Source organism: Coenobita brevimanus, chromosome 54 (genome assembly GCF_032717465.1).
Source record: "Coenobita brevimanus isolate Jiangsu-jjx chromosome 54, ASM3271746v2, whole genome shotgun sequence".
Taxonomy (NCBI): Eukaryota; Metazoa; Arthropoda; class Malacostraca; order Decapoda; family Coenobitidae; genus Coenobita; species Coenobita brevimanus.
This window is the reverse complement of record NC_137007.1, coordinates 7,027,536-7,046,225: the sequence shown is the minus strand read 5'-3', so window position 1 is coordinate 7,046,225 and position 18,690 is coordinate 7,027,536. Positions and strand designations below refer to the sequence as shown.

Genomic DNA, 18,690 nt, shown 5'->3' with positions numbered 1-18,690 from the left:
CCTTTTGGAGGGAGCTGGGATGAGCACAGTTGTCAGAAGAGGCCATGCATGGGTACACTATTCATTATTTTCAACTTTTAGTGTTCTTGTATTAAATAAAGTGGTTGTAAACATGCATATAGGGTGTTTCTTTAGTTATATAAGGAAATGGGGGGGGGGTCCAGGGGTATTTATAAGGGGGGGCAGCAGATATTCGCAGATTTTTAACATTCGCTGGTGTCTCTGTTACCTAACCCCCGCGAATGGTAAGGGATGACTGTGTATATATTTATATTTATATATACAGGCGGGTCCCGATCTTACGAGCTAATAGAGAGCAAGGATTTTGCTCGTTAGCCAAATTCTCATTAAACGAAGTGAAGAACTTATGGGAAAAATGGAGTTAGGGAGCAACGCCTCCGAGCAACCTCCCCCAAAACCACCAAAATTGACTTTCTGATCATTTTAAGCTGTAATGAGTTAATACAACAGGGCAATACTGTACACTTGAAATATAAAAACAGCATTAATATAAGCAGAATAACAAATTATAGGTAAAATAGGGATGGGGTGAACAACCAGCCAAGTAACCTCCACCGACCACCAACACCTGTGATGGACAATTTTAAGCAGGAATAAAGAGTTAATACACATGAAGTACAAATACCCTCGTCTCGATTCTTGTAAGCTGGGATTCTGGGGGGTTTTACCTGCTCGTTAAACAGGCGGTGGTGTAAATTCCGAGACCTCATAATAGCAAATTCTCACTAAGCAATTTCTTGTTGCTTGTTAACCAGGACTTGCCTGTATAAATACATATATATATATATATATATATATATATATATGTACAGTGCCCTCACACAGTGAACAAGTTCATGGGTGGCAGACGAGTTTGTTCACTGCGAATTCGTTCACTGTGAACAACATATCTTTTGGGAAAAATAGCATATGGGCGGCACCATTTCCTCAAAGTCCACTTTTTGAGCCGCAGAGATGTACTAAAAGGCACATTTCAAACACATGCAGTATAGATATAAAATATAAAACATGGTTATTTACCTTCATTGGGCAGATGGCAGTCCTGATTGGCTTGAATACAAGTGGTTCCGAGGCAGGGAGATACACTTAGGGTGACCCCTCCACATCACCTTCCGCTCACTTGTTCCCGTCACCAGTCCCCCCCCTTCATCACTTGACTGAACCACTTCCCCACGTGCATCTACCTCATTCACCTCTCCCCTAAAACCTTCAGAGCCCAAAGATGACACCACTGACATCACATCATCATCATCTTCCCCAGGAAGTGTAGCTGATGATGTAGAGGCAACTGGCACCTGTTATTTTTTAGTTCAGCAGTAGCGTGTGATGAGTGTTTTCTTATGTTGACTTCCGTATTGTGCCTTTCAGTCTAATAACTAAAAGTGGAGTACACTGAGCACTTCCTGTGTCCTAAGGTCACTGGTTTCATTTGCCTTGATCTCTTCACTCAGAACATCCACTGCTGCTAGAATTTTACTGATCTTCAACATAGGCATATCGTCATCCTCTATTGGAATCTGCTCAACAGGTTGCTCAGATCTGACCTCTTGTGCAGTGTCTGCTAGGGAGGGGGGGGTCATTCAACATAGGAGATGGCAGTTATGGCCTACTTTTTACCTCAATTTTGTTCACTCAGAGAATAATTCATCCATTATAGTTTTGTGGACCTGATTACCACCTGCTCGTTCACTTGGCAAATCATTTACCCTGAATATGTTCATTATATACAGTGCGCGACAAAAGTATTGCGCGCCTTGACACAAGCGCGCAATACTTTTGGTGAAAAAAGAATCACCTTTTATTGGGAGAAAAAATTTAGCCAGAAGTTTTGGGCGCTAACATGACGTCATGGCAGCCTGAGGCCTTACTGTGCGCTTATTGGCTGGCGCCTCAGTTGCTTGCGGGCTGCGTGAAAGAGGGGAACCCGGCCGCTTCTCCCTCTCTTGTTGTGTCATTTTTTATCTAGTGACCTACAGCATTTTGGCTTTCCTACTTTAATATGGCCCCTACCCGTGAATTGTCTAGTGAAATAATATCACAGATCATTGCTCTAAAGGAGGCAGGCCACCCCATGAAGGAAATTAGTGATTTGGTTGGTGTGGCTCGGTCAACAGTGCGAAGGTGGTGTGCCTGTTACCGAGTGGAAAATAGTGGTGACATTCCTACAAAGAAACCACGGTCTGGTTGGCCCAGGAAAATTCCCCGAGGTCTGTTAATGTGCTAAAACTTGCAGTGGAGTCTAATCCTCGTGTGACTGCAAGGATAATTAAGGAGAGCAACCCGGAAGTGCTTGGCGAGGTTTCAGTGCGCACTGTTTCTCGAAGAGGCTATGAATTTGGTTACACAAGCCACAGGCCTGTGAGAAAGCCTCTTCTTACACGTTACCAGCGACTTTGTAGGCTTGCCTTTGCTAAGAAGTACCTTACCTGGGGTGAGGACCAATGGTTGTCAGTGTTTTGGTCTGATGAGGCAACGTTTACCGTTACCAGTAATCGAGGAGCGCGCGTGTACCGGCGCAGAGGTAGTGACCCGCTTGACCCTTGTTACGTGGAGAGCACAGTTGAACACCCTGATTCACTAATGGTATGGGGTTGTTTCTCTGGTAAGGGGTTGGGGAAGCTTGTTATGCTTCCCAGGAACTGCAGAGTGAATCAGGATGTTTACCTGGAGCTGCTTTGTCATCATTTACCAGAGTCCTTCAAGCTCACAGGTGCACGAGTGTTTCAGCAGGACGGTGCACCTGCTCATAAAGCCAAATCTGTCACCAACTGGCTTTGTGACTGTGAGGTCTCCTTCATGAAAGACTGGCCAGGCAATAGCTCAGACATCAACCCGATAGAAAACCTTGGTACCTCATAAAGAAGAATCTCCAAGGGAAGGACGTGAGCTCTCTGCCTAAGCTGGAAGCAGCCATTTGTCAGTCCTGGTCAAGTATATCACCCCAGCACCTGAGGAACCTCGCCCTTTCACTTCCATGACGTCTCAGGTCCGTAAAGAAGCACAAAGGAAACCCTACCAAACATTAAAGGTAATTATAATGCATTATTTACATGTTTTTTCCAGAGTTGAAAAGTTTGTTTTGTAGGAGGGGCGCCGGGCGCGCAATACTTTTGTCAAACACTGTTTAAATATATATATATATATATATATATACTGTATATGGTACAGTATAGAAAGAGAGACAAAACACACACAGTGACTCCTTACTCTGAGGAAGCCCCAGAATAATTTTTGTATTTTTGTTATTAATCTATCTATCTATCTATTGCCAGACGCCTCAATCCCGTTTGGGGTGGCCACAAACAAATCGCCTCCAAGTCGCCCTGTCCCCCGCCATTTCACTGACCTGCTCCCAACTCACACCCCCCTCAATCATATACCTCTCCACCCCATTCCTCCATCTCATCCTCGGCCTCTCCCTCCCTTTTCCCCCCTCCACCTCACTCACATACACTCTCTTCGTCAGTCTTTCGCCCTCCATCCTCTCCACATGGCCAAACCACCTCAGTGTGTTCCTCATAACGCTTCCTATCACATCCACATCCACACCACAACGCTCCTTTATATCCTCATTCGTCAGCCTGTCTCTCCACGTGACTCCATAGGCTCCTCTTAAATAACTCATTTCCACTGCTCTCACTCTTGACTTGTGTCCTTCCAACAATGTCCAAGCTTCACTTCCGTACGTTAGAGTTGGTATCACAATACTGTCATGTAGTAACTTTTTCACTTCCATGCTCACTTCCCTGTTTCTTATCACTGCTTTCAAGGAACCAGCAACCTTTCTTCCCTGCTGTACCCTTTCAAGCACTTCACCCTCCAAACCTCCATCCTTACTCATCACACTACCCAAATACTTAAACGTACTCACATTTTCCAATTCCTCACCATCTAACCTCGCAGTACATTCACTAACTTCACCTCTCTCAAAGACCATCACTTTACTCTTCCCTACATTCACCTTTAGGTTCCGTTTCTTACACACTCTCTCAAACTCATCCACCAAGCCTTGCAGCTCCCCTTCGTCTTCACTCAACAACACAGTATCATCTGCAAACAACAGTACAGGGAGTTTCCAAACACTATCCTCTCTCACCAGGGCCACTCCAACATCCACTACCCTACCTTGTACCTCTTTTATTACCCCATCCATGTACAGACTGAACAACCATGGAGACATGACACATCCTTGTTTCAAACCAACCTTCAAAGAGAAAAATTCACTTAGTTCACCATCCACACGCACTGCAGCCTTCGCACCATCGTACATACTCTTCACAGCATTCAACAACTTCCCATCTACTCCATATATTCTTGTTATGTTGTTATTAATGAATTGATTTAAGCAGAGCTTTGTAAATGTACATACTGTGCTCTCTTTAGATTATTACATTCTGTCCCCAGTTACACAAAGTTTTGAAAGTAGTCTCCTTTACCCTTTAAACTTAACTGAACCTGGTGTTCCAAACTAGCAATTTGGGGGGCAACTTAGTTACTAGGATAACCACATGCTACCTAGTAACTATATGCTCCTCAGTAAAGTTTTCTAAGTAAAGCAAATGTGCTAAGCTTGTTTATACAGTAATCCATTTCTCTTTAGGTGGCCCCAGAACTAGGAAGAAAATCTTGGTTAAATAAGGAGAATTAGGGGGGAGGGGGGCAGTGTTGTGTACTGGTGGGAGTGTTCAGTCAGCAAGTATGTCAGATATTGAAGCAGTTTTCCCCATAAGATACTGAAGAAAAGCCAGAGATATGTTTCAGACCCAAACCCAAGCTCTCATATACCTCACTCAATCAATAGAGACTGACACAGAAACACCATACGTATTGTTTTTTTCCTCCTAAACAATACTATTTCTAAAAAAATGAGACCTCAAGCTTCACATGTAGGAGGGTAGATGAGATGCTTCAGGGGAACTGACAGTGACAGCCAGATAGGCACCTGGAGCAGTGCACCAAGTGGGAGTGAGGGAGGGTGGGGGGATTGGAAGGGAAACAAGTGGGGGTGGGGGAAGGTGGGAGGACAAGGAAGGAGACAAGAAAACCAAACTGCCCTGCTACCCTCCCCCCCCCAGTCTCACTCACTCACTCACTCACTCTCACACACACACACACACACACACACACACACACACACACACACACACGACAAGCAGGGGTGGGGGAAGGTGGGGGATGGGGAGGGAAACAACCAGGGGTGAGGGAGGACAGAGGAACAGGGAAGGAGACATGCTTGACAGTGCTGAGTGTGGTGGGGAATGGAGGAGGGACGGGAGAGGGGGGAGAAGAGAGGGGATGGAGGGAGGACAGAAGGACTGTAGAACCTCATTTCAAACTTAGGGAGAGGCGTGATGTCGGACTTGCAAGGCAATGGACGTTCAGACTGGATTGTGAGAATGTTCCCCTATTTCTTTGGTTCAATCTAGCAAATGATTGGTTATTGATGTTGGATATAGGGGTACGGGTGTACTCCTGAAGTTATGGAATTACTGTAATTGGTTCCTGCAGCTCTTATGTAAGTCAGATTTTATCTCGAGTCCATCAGTCCAAACACAGATGCCACATCACTCATTCTCTCTCTCCTCTCTTATAATGATGTTCATTTTCATTTCCATTGTTATAGTGTCGTTTTTTTGCTGCTGCTCCCACCACCACCAGCACTCTTCCTTTTTTGAGACATGCTGATGGTCAAAATGATGAAAAACACAATCGTGTACCTCCTGCTACAACAATAACCGCATGTGCACTGGCAAAACAAACTGAGAGGCGGGAAGCACACAGACACCACCTGGTGCCTGAGTAGTGAAGTAGGACTTGGCAAGCATTTTAAATAGGTAGAGCATTTTTGTATTTTTTTCTTTGAAATTAGTTTTTACGTATCTGAATTTACGTAACTCAAATTTATGTAAGTAGAGTACTTGTAACATGATCACTGGAGCAGTGCAGTTGATCAACCAATGCCCATTCTGCCCAGCAGAGGTGGGAGAGGAACATTTCATTTCTGGTTTATGTTCTTAAGTTCATATGTTGGGGAGTTTCTCAAATGCAGTACAGTATATGAGTGATATAGACTAAACTCTGTAATGATGAAATTTCATTTAAATTCATTTGTTAATAATGGATATACTGGCATAATTCTGGGCCTCAAATTAGTGAATTACCCTGTACAGTACACAGTAATTATAGTGTATAGCGAATGTTTGTTACTGAACACAAACTTGCAATAATAGGTGTTTGTATAACATTTGAGGGTGGTAAAAAAAAGTACAGTATTCTTTGGATTCACTATGGACTATTATAATCTTTATTTGTGATGCAGAAGATGCTGGGGGATGCCTGAAAAAATGCTGCAGAGAAAATGTGCATCTTGTACTGTACTGTATGTCACAAAATATGATGTGGCTATTATATCAGTTGTATTCTGCATCATCCCACAGGTACAAGCCATTCACCCATATGTAGGAAAGCAGCCGGACGAACTATCCCTGGAGGTGTCAGATGTGGTTAATGTGCTCAAAAAGATGTCTGATGGTGAGTTACGTGAAAAATATTGTGTTGATATGCTTATCACAGTTATGTATGACTAATTGTTACAGGTCAGTCTGTAAGGAAGGAAACTTTAATAAAATTTATGTACAGGGATAAAACTACTGGTATGATTAAAGAAAAAAGAACTGGGACACTGAGCTTCATGACCATGACTTTACACTAGTGTACAGTGCTCGTCAGAAGTATAGAGCGCCTATGGTAGGGTGCGCAATACTTGTGGCCAAAAAAGAATCACCCGTTTTTGGTACTAAAAATTGAGCCAGATGTTTGCGGCGCTAGCATGACGTTACGGTAGCCTGAGGCCTTACTACGCGGTGGTTGGTTCCCATCTCAGTTGCCTACGGGCTGCCTGAGAGAGAGGAACTCCGCCGCATCTCCCTCTCTTACTGTGCCATTTTTTACCAAGTGTCCCGGAGTGTTTTGGCTTTCGCCACTTTGTGATGGCACCTACCCGTGAACTATCGAGTGAAATCATATCCCAGATCATTGCTCTAAAGGAGGCAGGCCACCAAACGAAGGAAATTAGTGAATTGGTTGGCATGGCTCGATCGACAGTGCGTAGGTGGTGTGCCCATTTTCGAGTGGAAAACAGTGGTGACGTTCCCACAAAGAAACTGTGGTCTGGTAGGCCCAGGAAAACTTCCCCGAGGTCTGTTAATGTTTTAAAATGTGCAGTGGAGTCTAATCCTTGTGTGAGTGCAAGGGGAAAAAAAGGAGAGCAACCCGGAAGTGTTTGGTGAGGTTTCTGTGCGCACAGTGTCTCGAAGGGTCCATGAACTTGGTTACACAAGTCACAGGCCTGTGAGAAAGCCTCTTCTCACACGTTACCAGCGACTTCATAGCCTTGCCTTTGCTAACAAATACCTTAACTGGGGTGAGGAGCAATGGTTGTCAGTGTTGTGGTCTGATGAGGCAACGGTTAGTGTTACCTGTAATCGAGGAGCACGTGTGTACTGGCGCAAAGGTAGTAACCCACTTGACCCACGTTATGTGGAAAGCACAGTTAAACACCCTGATTCACTCATGGTGTGGGGTTGTTTTTCTGGTAAAGGTTTGGGGAAGCTTGTTGTGCTTCCCAAAAACTGCAGAGTGAATCAGGACGTTTATCTGGAGCTTCTTTGTGATCATTTACCAGAGTCCTTCGAGCTCACAGGTGCACGAGTGTTTCAGCAGGATGGTGCACCTGCTCATAAGGCCAAATTGGTCACCAATTGGCTTCGTGACTGCAAGGTATCATTCATGAAAGACTGACCAGGCAATAGCCCAGACCTCAACCTGATAGAAAACCTCTGGTACCTCGTAAAGAAGAATCTCAAAGGGAAGGACGTGAGCTCTCTGCCTAAGCTGGAAGCCGCCATTCGTGACTCCTGGGACAAAATACCCCTCCAGCACCTCAGGAACCTCATCCTTTCACTTCCAAGACATCTCAGGTCCGTGAAGAAGCGTAAAGGATACCCTACGAAGCACTAAAGGTAAATAAATTGCATTATTTACACGTTTTTTCACGTTGAAAGGTTTGTTTTGTAGGAGGGACGCAGGGCACACGATACTTCTGGCAAACACTGTACATCTCTTAAAAACCTGGAAAAAACTTTCAGAATTATAAAGGATGTACAAAGACCACAAATCTTCATAGAAATTAACGTAGTTCCAGTAAAGTGCCACATTAATATGAGAGGCACACACTGCATTGCTTCAGTGTAAATGTTATCTCACCCTTGTAACTATATATATACAGTATACTACTCCACCTCCACTGCAATGAAATGAATGTCAGGCATTGTACAAGTGCCTTTAAAGCATCCCTCAATGACCACCCCAACACTCACAGAAACACATGGCCACCATATCTAACAAGCTTGCATGTTGTTATATTATTGCATTGCTGGGCCAAAAGCCGCAAAAAATTCGAAAAAAATCTTACTTTTTTCCCACCCGTAATTTGAAATTGCCGCGTGGCGCCAACAGCTGTTACACCATGGTCCCTTCACCCCTTCCGTCCTCCCCCACCCCCCTCCCCTGTCAGGGTTGCCATTTGGTATTTTTCATTACCAAGTGTGGGCCAATTTGGTAATGAAAAATTCGTTTGGTAATGAATTAGAATAATGCATTACCAAATGGATTTTTCACATGTATGAGGATACCCAGGATGGAGGTGGTGGATTGTTTGCTCTCTCTGATTTATTTGGTAGCCTATATAGCGTGATCATAATCAACATGCTGTTAATTATAAGAAGAGTGATTACATGTATTTCCACTTGTGTATATAATTAGTGAAGAACAGGATTTGGTAATGAAAATTAAAAATGGTAATGAAAATTGAGGAGTTTGGTAATGTGGCCATTGCGATCAGGCAACTCTGTTACCCCACCACCATCAACAGTCACAGCCTAACTCCGATCGAGAGCAGATGCTTATAGCAGTTCAAGCCACAGGTGCTTGTTTTTTGTGAATAAACAGTGAATAAACTGCAATACCTCGCCACGAGAACACACGGGAATTTACAGTGTTGTGCAGTGTTAAGAAATTAGAATTTAGAGTGCAGAGGATTAACTGTGGACTGCAAACTGGTGGTTCAAACCAGTCCAGGAGCCAGGGACTTGTAAGTACCCAATATGTTTAATATTGTATAAACTCACCTTTAAAACCTCATTTTATGGTTCTTTTCCATTTATTTCAGTCTTTTATGTCCCTTACTGGTGTGATTTGGGTCTTAAATAGGTGCAATGCATGTCCAGAGGGAGTTGTATAGGTGTTTTTCTGAGTTAGGGTCCATAAGTACAAGTCCAGTAGGCTGGGGCCCAATATCCGGACAGGATCACTATCCGGACATGCCTTTGGCTCTATTACATCAGATGTTGGAGGGATTACTGTACTTACTACAGACATTTGCAGATTGACTTGGCCATTTGCAGGGTTTAGCATACACTATGGTGTCACAATCTGTACCAAGAATAGCACCTCACTATTAAATTTTGTGTTCATATGTTAGGACACACACACACACACACACACACACACACGAACAGCCGGAGAGAGAGGACGTCCCAGGCATCGCTCCTGACCTTGAGTAGTTTCAGGAATTTTGTCTGTCCTGTCTCCTAGGGTCTTTCTTTAAATTTAAAATAATGAAAGTTGGTAGACTACCAAAAATGTAAAGATTTGTTGGCAATAGTATACATGAATGTTTGTGGCTTATTGGTAACAGCTGTTTAGGTACTTGATCGGTACGTTAAAGATGGCCGAAAATGTAAACAATGAGGGAATGGAATTTCAAGGATTTGATGCTAATACTAATGTCATGGACCTAGTGAAAACATTAATTATGAGGATTAGTGAACTCGAAAAAAAAAGTAGAGAATCTAGTGATAAAGGATGTGTCAGGAAATACGGAAACCACCATACAGAGTCTAATCCAGTCCAACGAAACAGCCAATGAAGAGATTAAGAATTTGAAGGGAAAATGTTGAACCGAGGAGGAAACTTGAAGAGAGTACTAATAAAACGGAGAAGGTGAGTAATGTACTAGAAGAACACAAGGCAAAGTGGGCACACGTAGAGGAAGAACAGAAAGAAGTGGTCAGCTTAAGAGAGATCATCCAGGAAGAAAGGGAAATGAACAAGAAAGAATTGGAAGAAAATGTAGTGAAAATACTGAAGAAAAAAGAGAAAATAGTGAGAGAAACTGTAGAAAGGAACAGATGTGTGATAGTATTTGGAAACAGGGAAGAGGAAGAAAAGGTTAGGTTCGCAAGACTCGAGAGAGACACGAACATGGTGAGAGGAATATTAGGCAAAGATTGACCCCGAAGGAAACAAGTGGGTAAAAGAAATTGAGGAAGTAAGGAGGATAGGGCCTTATAAGAAAGGGGAAACAAGACCAATGAGAGTCAAGTTTACATCAGAAAGTGTAATAAATGAGATACTTAAAGTGACCTGGAAATTAAGCAAAGAGGCGGGATGGAAAATATTATAATAAGAAAAGATCTGAATGAAGAAGAAAGAGAAGCTTTAAAATAATTAAAGAAAGAAGTAAAGTAAAAAAAATGATAAGAGGACAGAGGAAGAACGTAATACTTTTTTTGGAGAGTATTGGATATGAAAGTAAGGGAAATGGTATTTAAGGAAATAGAAGTGAAGGAAATTAGGGGGATGGTTGTGAAAGATCAGAAGTTGAGGAAGTGGTACGGACAGAGAGTAGGAGAGAAGAGGGTATTAATAATGTCAAAAATAATTTGAAGGTGATATATACTAATGTTGATGGTTTCATATCGACAAGGATCGAAATTAATGATTTCTTGAGAGAACATGAACCTGATGTCATGTGCTTTGTAGAGACCAAATTAAGAGAAGATATTGATGTTCATTTGGGAGATGGTAAATACAAACTGTGGAGAAAAGACAGAAAAGAAAAAAAGGGAGGAGGAGTGATGATAGCAGTGAAGAACAACATAAATGTAGATACTGTGGAAATGGGAGAAGGCAGGGCTGAAGTGATATATATGAAATTAGAAACTGGAGAGAATGTTAAGAGAGATATGGCGGTAGTGTATGTTCCCCCAAAGACGCAGAGCATGGAAGGATGACGAATACCATGAGATGTTGTCAGATATGGCTAGCTACTTGCAAAAAATAATTGAGAAAAGCAATAATATAATTTTGGTGGGTGACTTTAATTGTAAAGAGGTGAACTGGGAGGAATGGTACTCGGGAGGCGGCGAGGATTCGTGGGGTACTATGTTATTAAATATAATAATGAATAATTTGATGACGCAGTGGGTCAAAGAAGAGACACGGTTTCGAGGTGAGGACACACCAGCAAGGTTAGATTTACTGTTCACCAAAGAACCTGATGTAATAGAATCATTGGAATATCTCTGTCCTTTGGGAAAAAGTGATCACGTGGTCATTGAGTTCCAGATGTTAATAGGAAACGTCGAGCCAAGAGACGAGCTTCATAGACAGGGAAGATACAACTTTGGCAAAGCAAATTTTACAGGATTGAGAAACTTTTTTGAAAATGCGGATTGGAGAAAATTCAGAGAAACAAGAGAGATACAGAGGAAGTGGGATATCTTTCTAGACCTCTATAATTTGGGAGTGGAAAAATTTGTACCAAGAGTAAGAGGGAAAGAAAACAGGAAAAAGGAGTGGTTTAATAGAAGGTGTATGATAGCCAAAAAAGTGAGAGATAAGGCGTGGAACAATTGGAGAAAGAGAGGTAACGACAGAACAAAGGAAGAATATAAAAGAACAAGAAACGAATACACAAGAATACGTAGGGAAGAAGAAAGGAATTTTGAAAAAGGTATAATTGACAAATGCAAGGATGAACCCAAACTGTTTTATAGATTTGTTAATGGCAAACTGAAACAAAAGGAAGGAATCACCAAGCTGAAAGTAGATGGAGAGGTCTTTAATGATGCGGCAATGCAAGCAGAAATAATGAACAAACGTTTCCAGTCAGTTTTCACTAAAGAAAAGGAGCTTGTGGAAGGGGAGGGAGTGATTAGAAATGTTCCGGTGATGAAAGATATAAAAGTGGAGGTGCAGGAAGTGTATAAATTACTGGAAACTCAAGATGTAAGGAAAGCCCCAGGACCTGATGGAATTTCTAATTGGGTACTGAAGGAATGCAGAGAACAACTGGCGGATAAAATTCACAGCTTAATTGTATGCTCACTGGAAGAGGGGAAAGTGCCAAAAGAATGGAAGAGGGCAAATGTGGTACCAATTTACAAGGGAGGAAACAGGGAAGAACCCTGAATTATAGACCAGTGTCTCTAACCAGCATGGTCGCAAAATTGTGTGAGAGAATCCTGAAAGACAGATGGATAAAATATCTGGAAGAGATGAATATTTTGGCTGAAAGTCAGTTTGGATTCAGAAGTGGAAGGTCATGTGTTTCAAACTTGTTGAGCTTTTTACTCAAGAGCGATTGATGTGGTACAGGAGAGAGATGGTTGGGTGGATTGTGTGTACTTAGACTTAGAGAAGGCCTTTGACAAGGTACCTCATAAGAGACTAATGTGGAAACTAGAATATATAGGAGGACTAAAGGGGAAACTTCTGGAATGGATGAGAGACTTTTTGAGAGACAGACAAATGAGGACAGTAATAAAGGAAAAGATGTCTGGATGGAGGGAAGTAACAAGTGGAGTCCCTCAAGGCTCAGTGTTGGCGCCAGTAATGTTCCTGATTTATGTAAATGATATGGTAGATGGATTGAACAGTTATGCGAGTCTGTTTGCTGATGATGTAAAGATCTTGAGGAAGATAGAGGTTGAGGAGGATTGTAAAATACTGCAGGAGGATTTGGATAGGATACACAATTGGAGCCGGACGTGGGAAATGAAATTTAATGTAAAGAAATGTAAAATATTGGAAATGGGTAAAAGTACCAGGAGACCATCACTGAATTATTTTTGGGTAATGAATTAATCACAAAAAGGAGAGAAGAGAAAGATTTGGGAGTGCTGGTCCAAGATAGTTTGTCACCAGAAAAGCACATTAACAAGATAGTTGGAGAGACTTATAAGCTCTTGACTAACATAAGAGTAGCATTTCATTATATGGATGAGGAAATGATGAAAAAATTGATAGTGGCCATGATCCGCCCCAGGTTAGAATATGCAGCGGTAGTGTGGTGCCCACACAAAGAAAGATATAAACAAGATTGAGAGAATACAAAGAACAGCAACCAAGATGGTCCCCAGTTTGACAGACCTGTCATACAGAGAGAGGCTGGAAAAACTGGATTTGCCTTCGTTAGAGGAAAGGAGAAAGAGGGGAGACATGATTGCGGTGTTCAGGACCATGGTGGGAGTAGATAAAATTGACAAAGAAGATCTGTTTGTATGGGATAAGAGAGCAACAAGAGGACATGGAATGAAATTGAAAAAGTCAAGCTGCTTGAAGGATATCAAGAAATATAGCTTTCCTTACAGAAGTATAGACTTATGGAATAGCCTGGACAAAGAGATCGTCCAGTCTAAAAACATAAACGAGTTTAAAGTTAAATTCGACTTATTGAGAAACAGCGACGGAAACCCACGAGCATAGTACATTCCGTGTATATCACAATTAGGTATATTCTTAAATATTTGGAACGACTTAGACAAAGAGGTGGTGCATGAGAAAAACATTCATGTGTGTAAAGGTAGACTTGATAAATGTGGATATGGAGACAGGACAACACGAGCATTGCTCAATTCCTGTATACTACAAATAGGTAAATACAAATAGGTAAATACACACACACACACACACACACACACACACACACACACAGCAAAACATTACCCTGCTCATGCCTTCACTATGCCATCATAATAATAATACCCATAAGATCAAGCTAGGTCATTGTCACTTGGGTCTCATTACTGAAACAGCAGCAGTGCTTGCTTCTTTGTGAAGGGTAGCTGTAGGAAGTAGCAGCAGACAGATGGGGTACCAGCAAAAGGTGCTTCAGCGATCTCTCAGGGGGGAAGAAATGGTTTTTGGGTTGTCAACACTTTGTTTTTCCTAAATTATTTTGGCACCTTAAGGAAGGCTTCTGCAACTGCAATAGTGAATAACTCTGCACTGCATACTATGTTCGACCTTATTACAATCTCGACATTTTCTGGTGTGAGAAATCATCCTTTCAGGTCCTAACCACTTCCATTTTGCTCGTTTGTACCAGCCTTTCTAGAACTCATATATTTCATGTTTTGAACTTAGAAGTGGCCAGAGGCTTTGTGCTCACCCTAGGCTCTGAAAGACTGGGTCTCCTTGGAATCTTTTGCAAGTGCAGTAGTCCAGATTGGCAGTACGGTAGGAGGCTGCCCTCATGAACCCTGACTAGTTCTTCTGTGGGTAATTGGGTGCAAGATGGATGACCAATAACTCTTCCCCCCCCCCCCAAAGGGAGTTTGGAGTATAGCAGACTCATTTTACAATGAACCAGTATGCAGTGAATCACTTTTATGATGACTAAAAAGTTAGAACCCCCCCCCCCAATATATTCCTGTATTATTGCATTTTCATTTGTACGATCATGATCGCGTACAAAGCATCATCAATGTATGATTACTATTTTTGCTTATATGATTGCCACCATGGAGGCCTACAATAACTAGGTTGCTCCTTGGTGGCCCTTGAACTCAGTCACTGTCGTGGGTGTTAGTGTTTGTGACTACCAGTTTAGTGAGTTGCAAACTAATTTTTATACCTATTTTTGGTGGAAAGCAGCAAGTGAAGTGAAATAATTACCAGTTTAGCAGAGATGAAAACTTTTTAACCCTTTGTTAGTCCTGTGGGGTATTCAAACGTGGTTAGTCCGGTGGGGTGTTACAACACCTCAATACAAAAATACATGTAGTGTTACTGACATGTAAAATATATTCATACTGCCACTTCAGCATATCTGCAATCACTAATGAAAAGATTGAATGCCTTGTAGGTTGTGTTTATTAATTTATAATAATAATAATATACAATAAACTATATCAGTAAAAAAATAACAAATGGACTCACATCACATTTGTCAGGTAAACATGCACAGGAAAATACATTGTGATTTTTAAAATCAGTATGATAAACAATATGCAAAAAAAAAAGATGAAAAACCTATCTATATCACAATGTGATATAAATGGTTAGTTTGATGGGGTGACTGGACACTCGGGGGTGGGGGGTGGGGGGGAGTGTCCCTCTCTTTCACTACAGCATAGGCAGGACTAAACCAATCCACATGCTCCCTCCCTTCACTGAATCAGGAGAGTACTGGAATGGAGAGAAATATTTGAATAACCAGCTAGGAAATATGAGCCTTTAAAAAAATTGGGGGTGTCAAAAGACCCCACCTGACTAATGAAGGGTTAAAGACTGTTCGCTGGGTGACCTTTGGCCAGAGTTATATCTCCACTGAACCCATGTTATGATTATCTCGATATATGATCAATCATTTTGCAATGGAATTTTTTTTCAAATGCACCCTCAGCATAAAATGAGGGTGTGATGTACGGTATTGGCTTAAGACTGCTCCTCTCCCCTGAGATCATTAGCCACTACTGAGTGTAATGACTTTTTGCAAGGTATCACTGGCATCACCAGGAGGGATCAGAGGGGTCAGTTGACCCTATAAAAGCAGTACAATATCACCATATTTTTTCTCCAGTTCCTACCAATTTCAGTGAAGAAATTATTTGCTTCTCTCTCTCTCTCTCTCTCTCTCTCTCTCTCTCTCCATTTCATATAATGATTTTGGATTGGCAGAAAAGGCATATTTAATACTGAGATTCAACAGTTAGAGGAAGATTGGGCATTGAGCTGTTGTGGCAGAAATATCCATTGCTGAAAAATTAGTCTACAGTATGTATCTGTCTATTGCCAGATACCTTAATCCCCTAAAGGGTGGCCACAAACAAATCGCCTCCATGTCACTCTGTCCCCCTCCAATTCACCACCCTCCGCCCCAGCTCACATCCCCCTCTCTCATATACCTCACCACTCCATCCCTCCATCTCATCCTCGGCCTCCCCCATCGACCTCTCACATACACTCATCTCATGAGTCTTTTGCTCTCCATCCTCTCCACATGGCCAAACCACCTTGGTGTATTTTTCCTAACACTTTCTTTCACAACCACAGCCACAGCACAATGCTCCTTCACTTCCTCATTAGCCATTCTGTCTCTCCATGTAATTCCACATGCTCCTTTCAAATAACTCATTTCCACTACTTTCACTCGACTTCTGTCTTTCCAACAGGGTCCAAGCTTCGCTTCCATACATTAGAGATGGTATCACATTACTATCATGCTGTGATTTTTTTTTTACTTCATTGCTCATTTCCCTATTTCTTATCACTGCTTTCAAACAACCAGCAACCTTTCTTCCTTTTTGTACTCTTTCAAGCACTTCATCCTCCAAACTTCCATCCTAGCACATTACACTGCCCAAGTACTTAATTGCAACCACATTTTCCATTTCCTCCTCATCTAACCTGACGGTACATTCAGTGACTTCATTTCTCGTGAAGACCATAACTTTACGCTTCCCTACATTCACCTTTAGATTCCGTTTCTTACACACTCTCCCATACTCATTCACCAAGCCTTGCAGTTCCCCATCATCTTCAATTAAAAATACACTATCATCTGCAAAAAACAACATAGGAAGTTTCCAAATGCCGCCCTCTCTCATTAGGGCCACTCAGACATCCACTGCCATACCTTGTACCTCTTTTATAACCCCGTCTATAAACAGATCAAACAGCCATGGAGACATGACACATCCCCATTTCAATCCAACATTCAGATAGAAAAAATCACTCAGTTCACTATCCACATGCACTGCAGCCTTAGCTCCCTCATACATACTCTTCACAGCATTCAACAACTTCCTGTTTACTCCATAAATTCTTATTGTTTTCCACATTCCTAGTCCATTCACTCTGTCACATGCTTTCTCCAAGTCCATGAAGACCACATACAACTTCCTTCTCTTCTCTAGAAACTTTTTCACTAAAGACCTAAGGATGAGTATCTGATCTACACAACCTCTTCCCTTCCTAAAACTTCCCTGTTCTTCTCCAACAAATTCCTCTGTTATTTCCCTAACTCTGTTAATAAGTATCCTACTGTATACTTTTCCTGTTACACTAAGAAGACAAATGCCCCTATGATTACCACACACTTCTTTTTCCTCTTTTCCTTTGTACAGGCAAACATTTATTACTGACTTCCAATCCTCCAGGACTCTACCTTCCTCCCAGGCCAATCTCCACATCTTTCATATCCATATCTATTACTCTTTCTCCCCCATGCTTCATCATGTCATCACACCCTCCATCAGTTCCTGGGGCTATCCCCACTTTGACTTTCTTCATTGCTTCCACAACTTCCATCCTACTGATTTCTTTCTCTCTTCTCAAATCTCTCCTTCTCCCAGCCATTCTGCAGCCACTTATACTCTCATTACTTTCATTCTCTATGGTTAACAGTTCCTTAACCCCTAAAAGACAGGTGTCCGCAAGTGCTGTCCAAGGGTACTAGGGCCAAAACGACTAGTGTCCGCATATGCAGTCGCCCCCCCCCCCCACCCCCCAACCACTACACCCACACACCACCTGCCACCCACCCCCACCTTCACCTCCCACTCTGACCCCCCACCACCCCATCCCCAGACCTTTGCTGCCCCCCAACTCCCTCTGCCATGCCCCCAATACCCCCCACCACCCCCAACAATGCCTAAAATCCACCTGCCCACCACCCCTCCCCTCCCCAATCCCACCCCCACACCCCCCAATCACTCATCCAACTCCCCCCACCATCACCCCACCACCCCCCTATCCCCCAACCCCTTACCCTCCTCCACCCCCACACCCCAAACAACCCCACCCCTCCAACCCCCACTGCCACCCCCACCCTTTTCCCCCACCCCCCACTCATCACCCCTTCACCTCCATCCTACACCCCACCCCTATGCCCCACCTCCTCCAAGCACCCAGTCCCCATCCCTGCACCACTTTACAACCCCCACACCTCCACCTCCCAAATTCCCACCATATTGCACCTGCCGATTATGCCCGTCCTGAGCATATGTCAAAACTTTCCGATGCCTGTCTTTTAGGGGTTAAAGTGTTCTCTCCATCTGCTCACTTTTTCTCCCTTCGCTACTATCAATATACCATTTTGATCTTTCATTCCCGTACTAACTTCATTATCACTCTGTCTAACTCACTTTTCCTCCTTCAAGAACATTTTCTTACATTCCCTCCACTTTACACTCAAATTCCTTCCAAATTCCTCAGCCACTCTTCTTATTCTCACTTATTAATCTTTTCACCTCTCTCTTCCTGTCTCCAAGTAACTGTCTATTCTGGCTTTCAACATCCTCCATGCCTCTGCCTCCCATTCACTCACTATATGTTTCCTTCTATTGCACCACAGCTTGCCTCACCCCTTCATTCCACCATGCTGTTTCTTGCACCCCCTTTTATCTTGTCTTCACCCCACACCACCTTACATGCTGCACAAATTTCTTCTGCAAATATCTTGCACACACCTTCCACCTCCCCCATCTGCTCCAAATCATTTTTTCTCAATCGCTTCTCCATTTTTCTATTATATTTTGC

General features: G+C 42.6%; 1 protein-coding gene across 1 annotated transcript in view; it reads left to right on the top strand.

The window, feature by feature from the left end:
- Exn (Ephexin) overlaps positions 1-18,690 on the top strand; it is a 344,579-nt gene that overhangs the window by 288,573 nt on the left and 37,316 nt on the right. Inside the window, exon 23 of the mRNA XM_080273353.1 lies at positions 6,459-6,552. Coding sequence (XP_080129479.1) covers positions 6,459-6,552 — 94 coding nt within the window. The remainder of the gene's footprint in view (positions 1-6,458; positions 6,553-18,690) is intronic.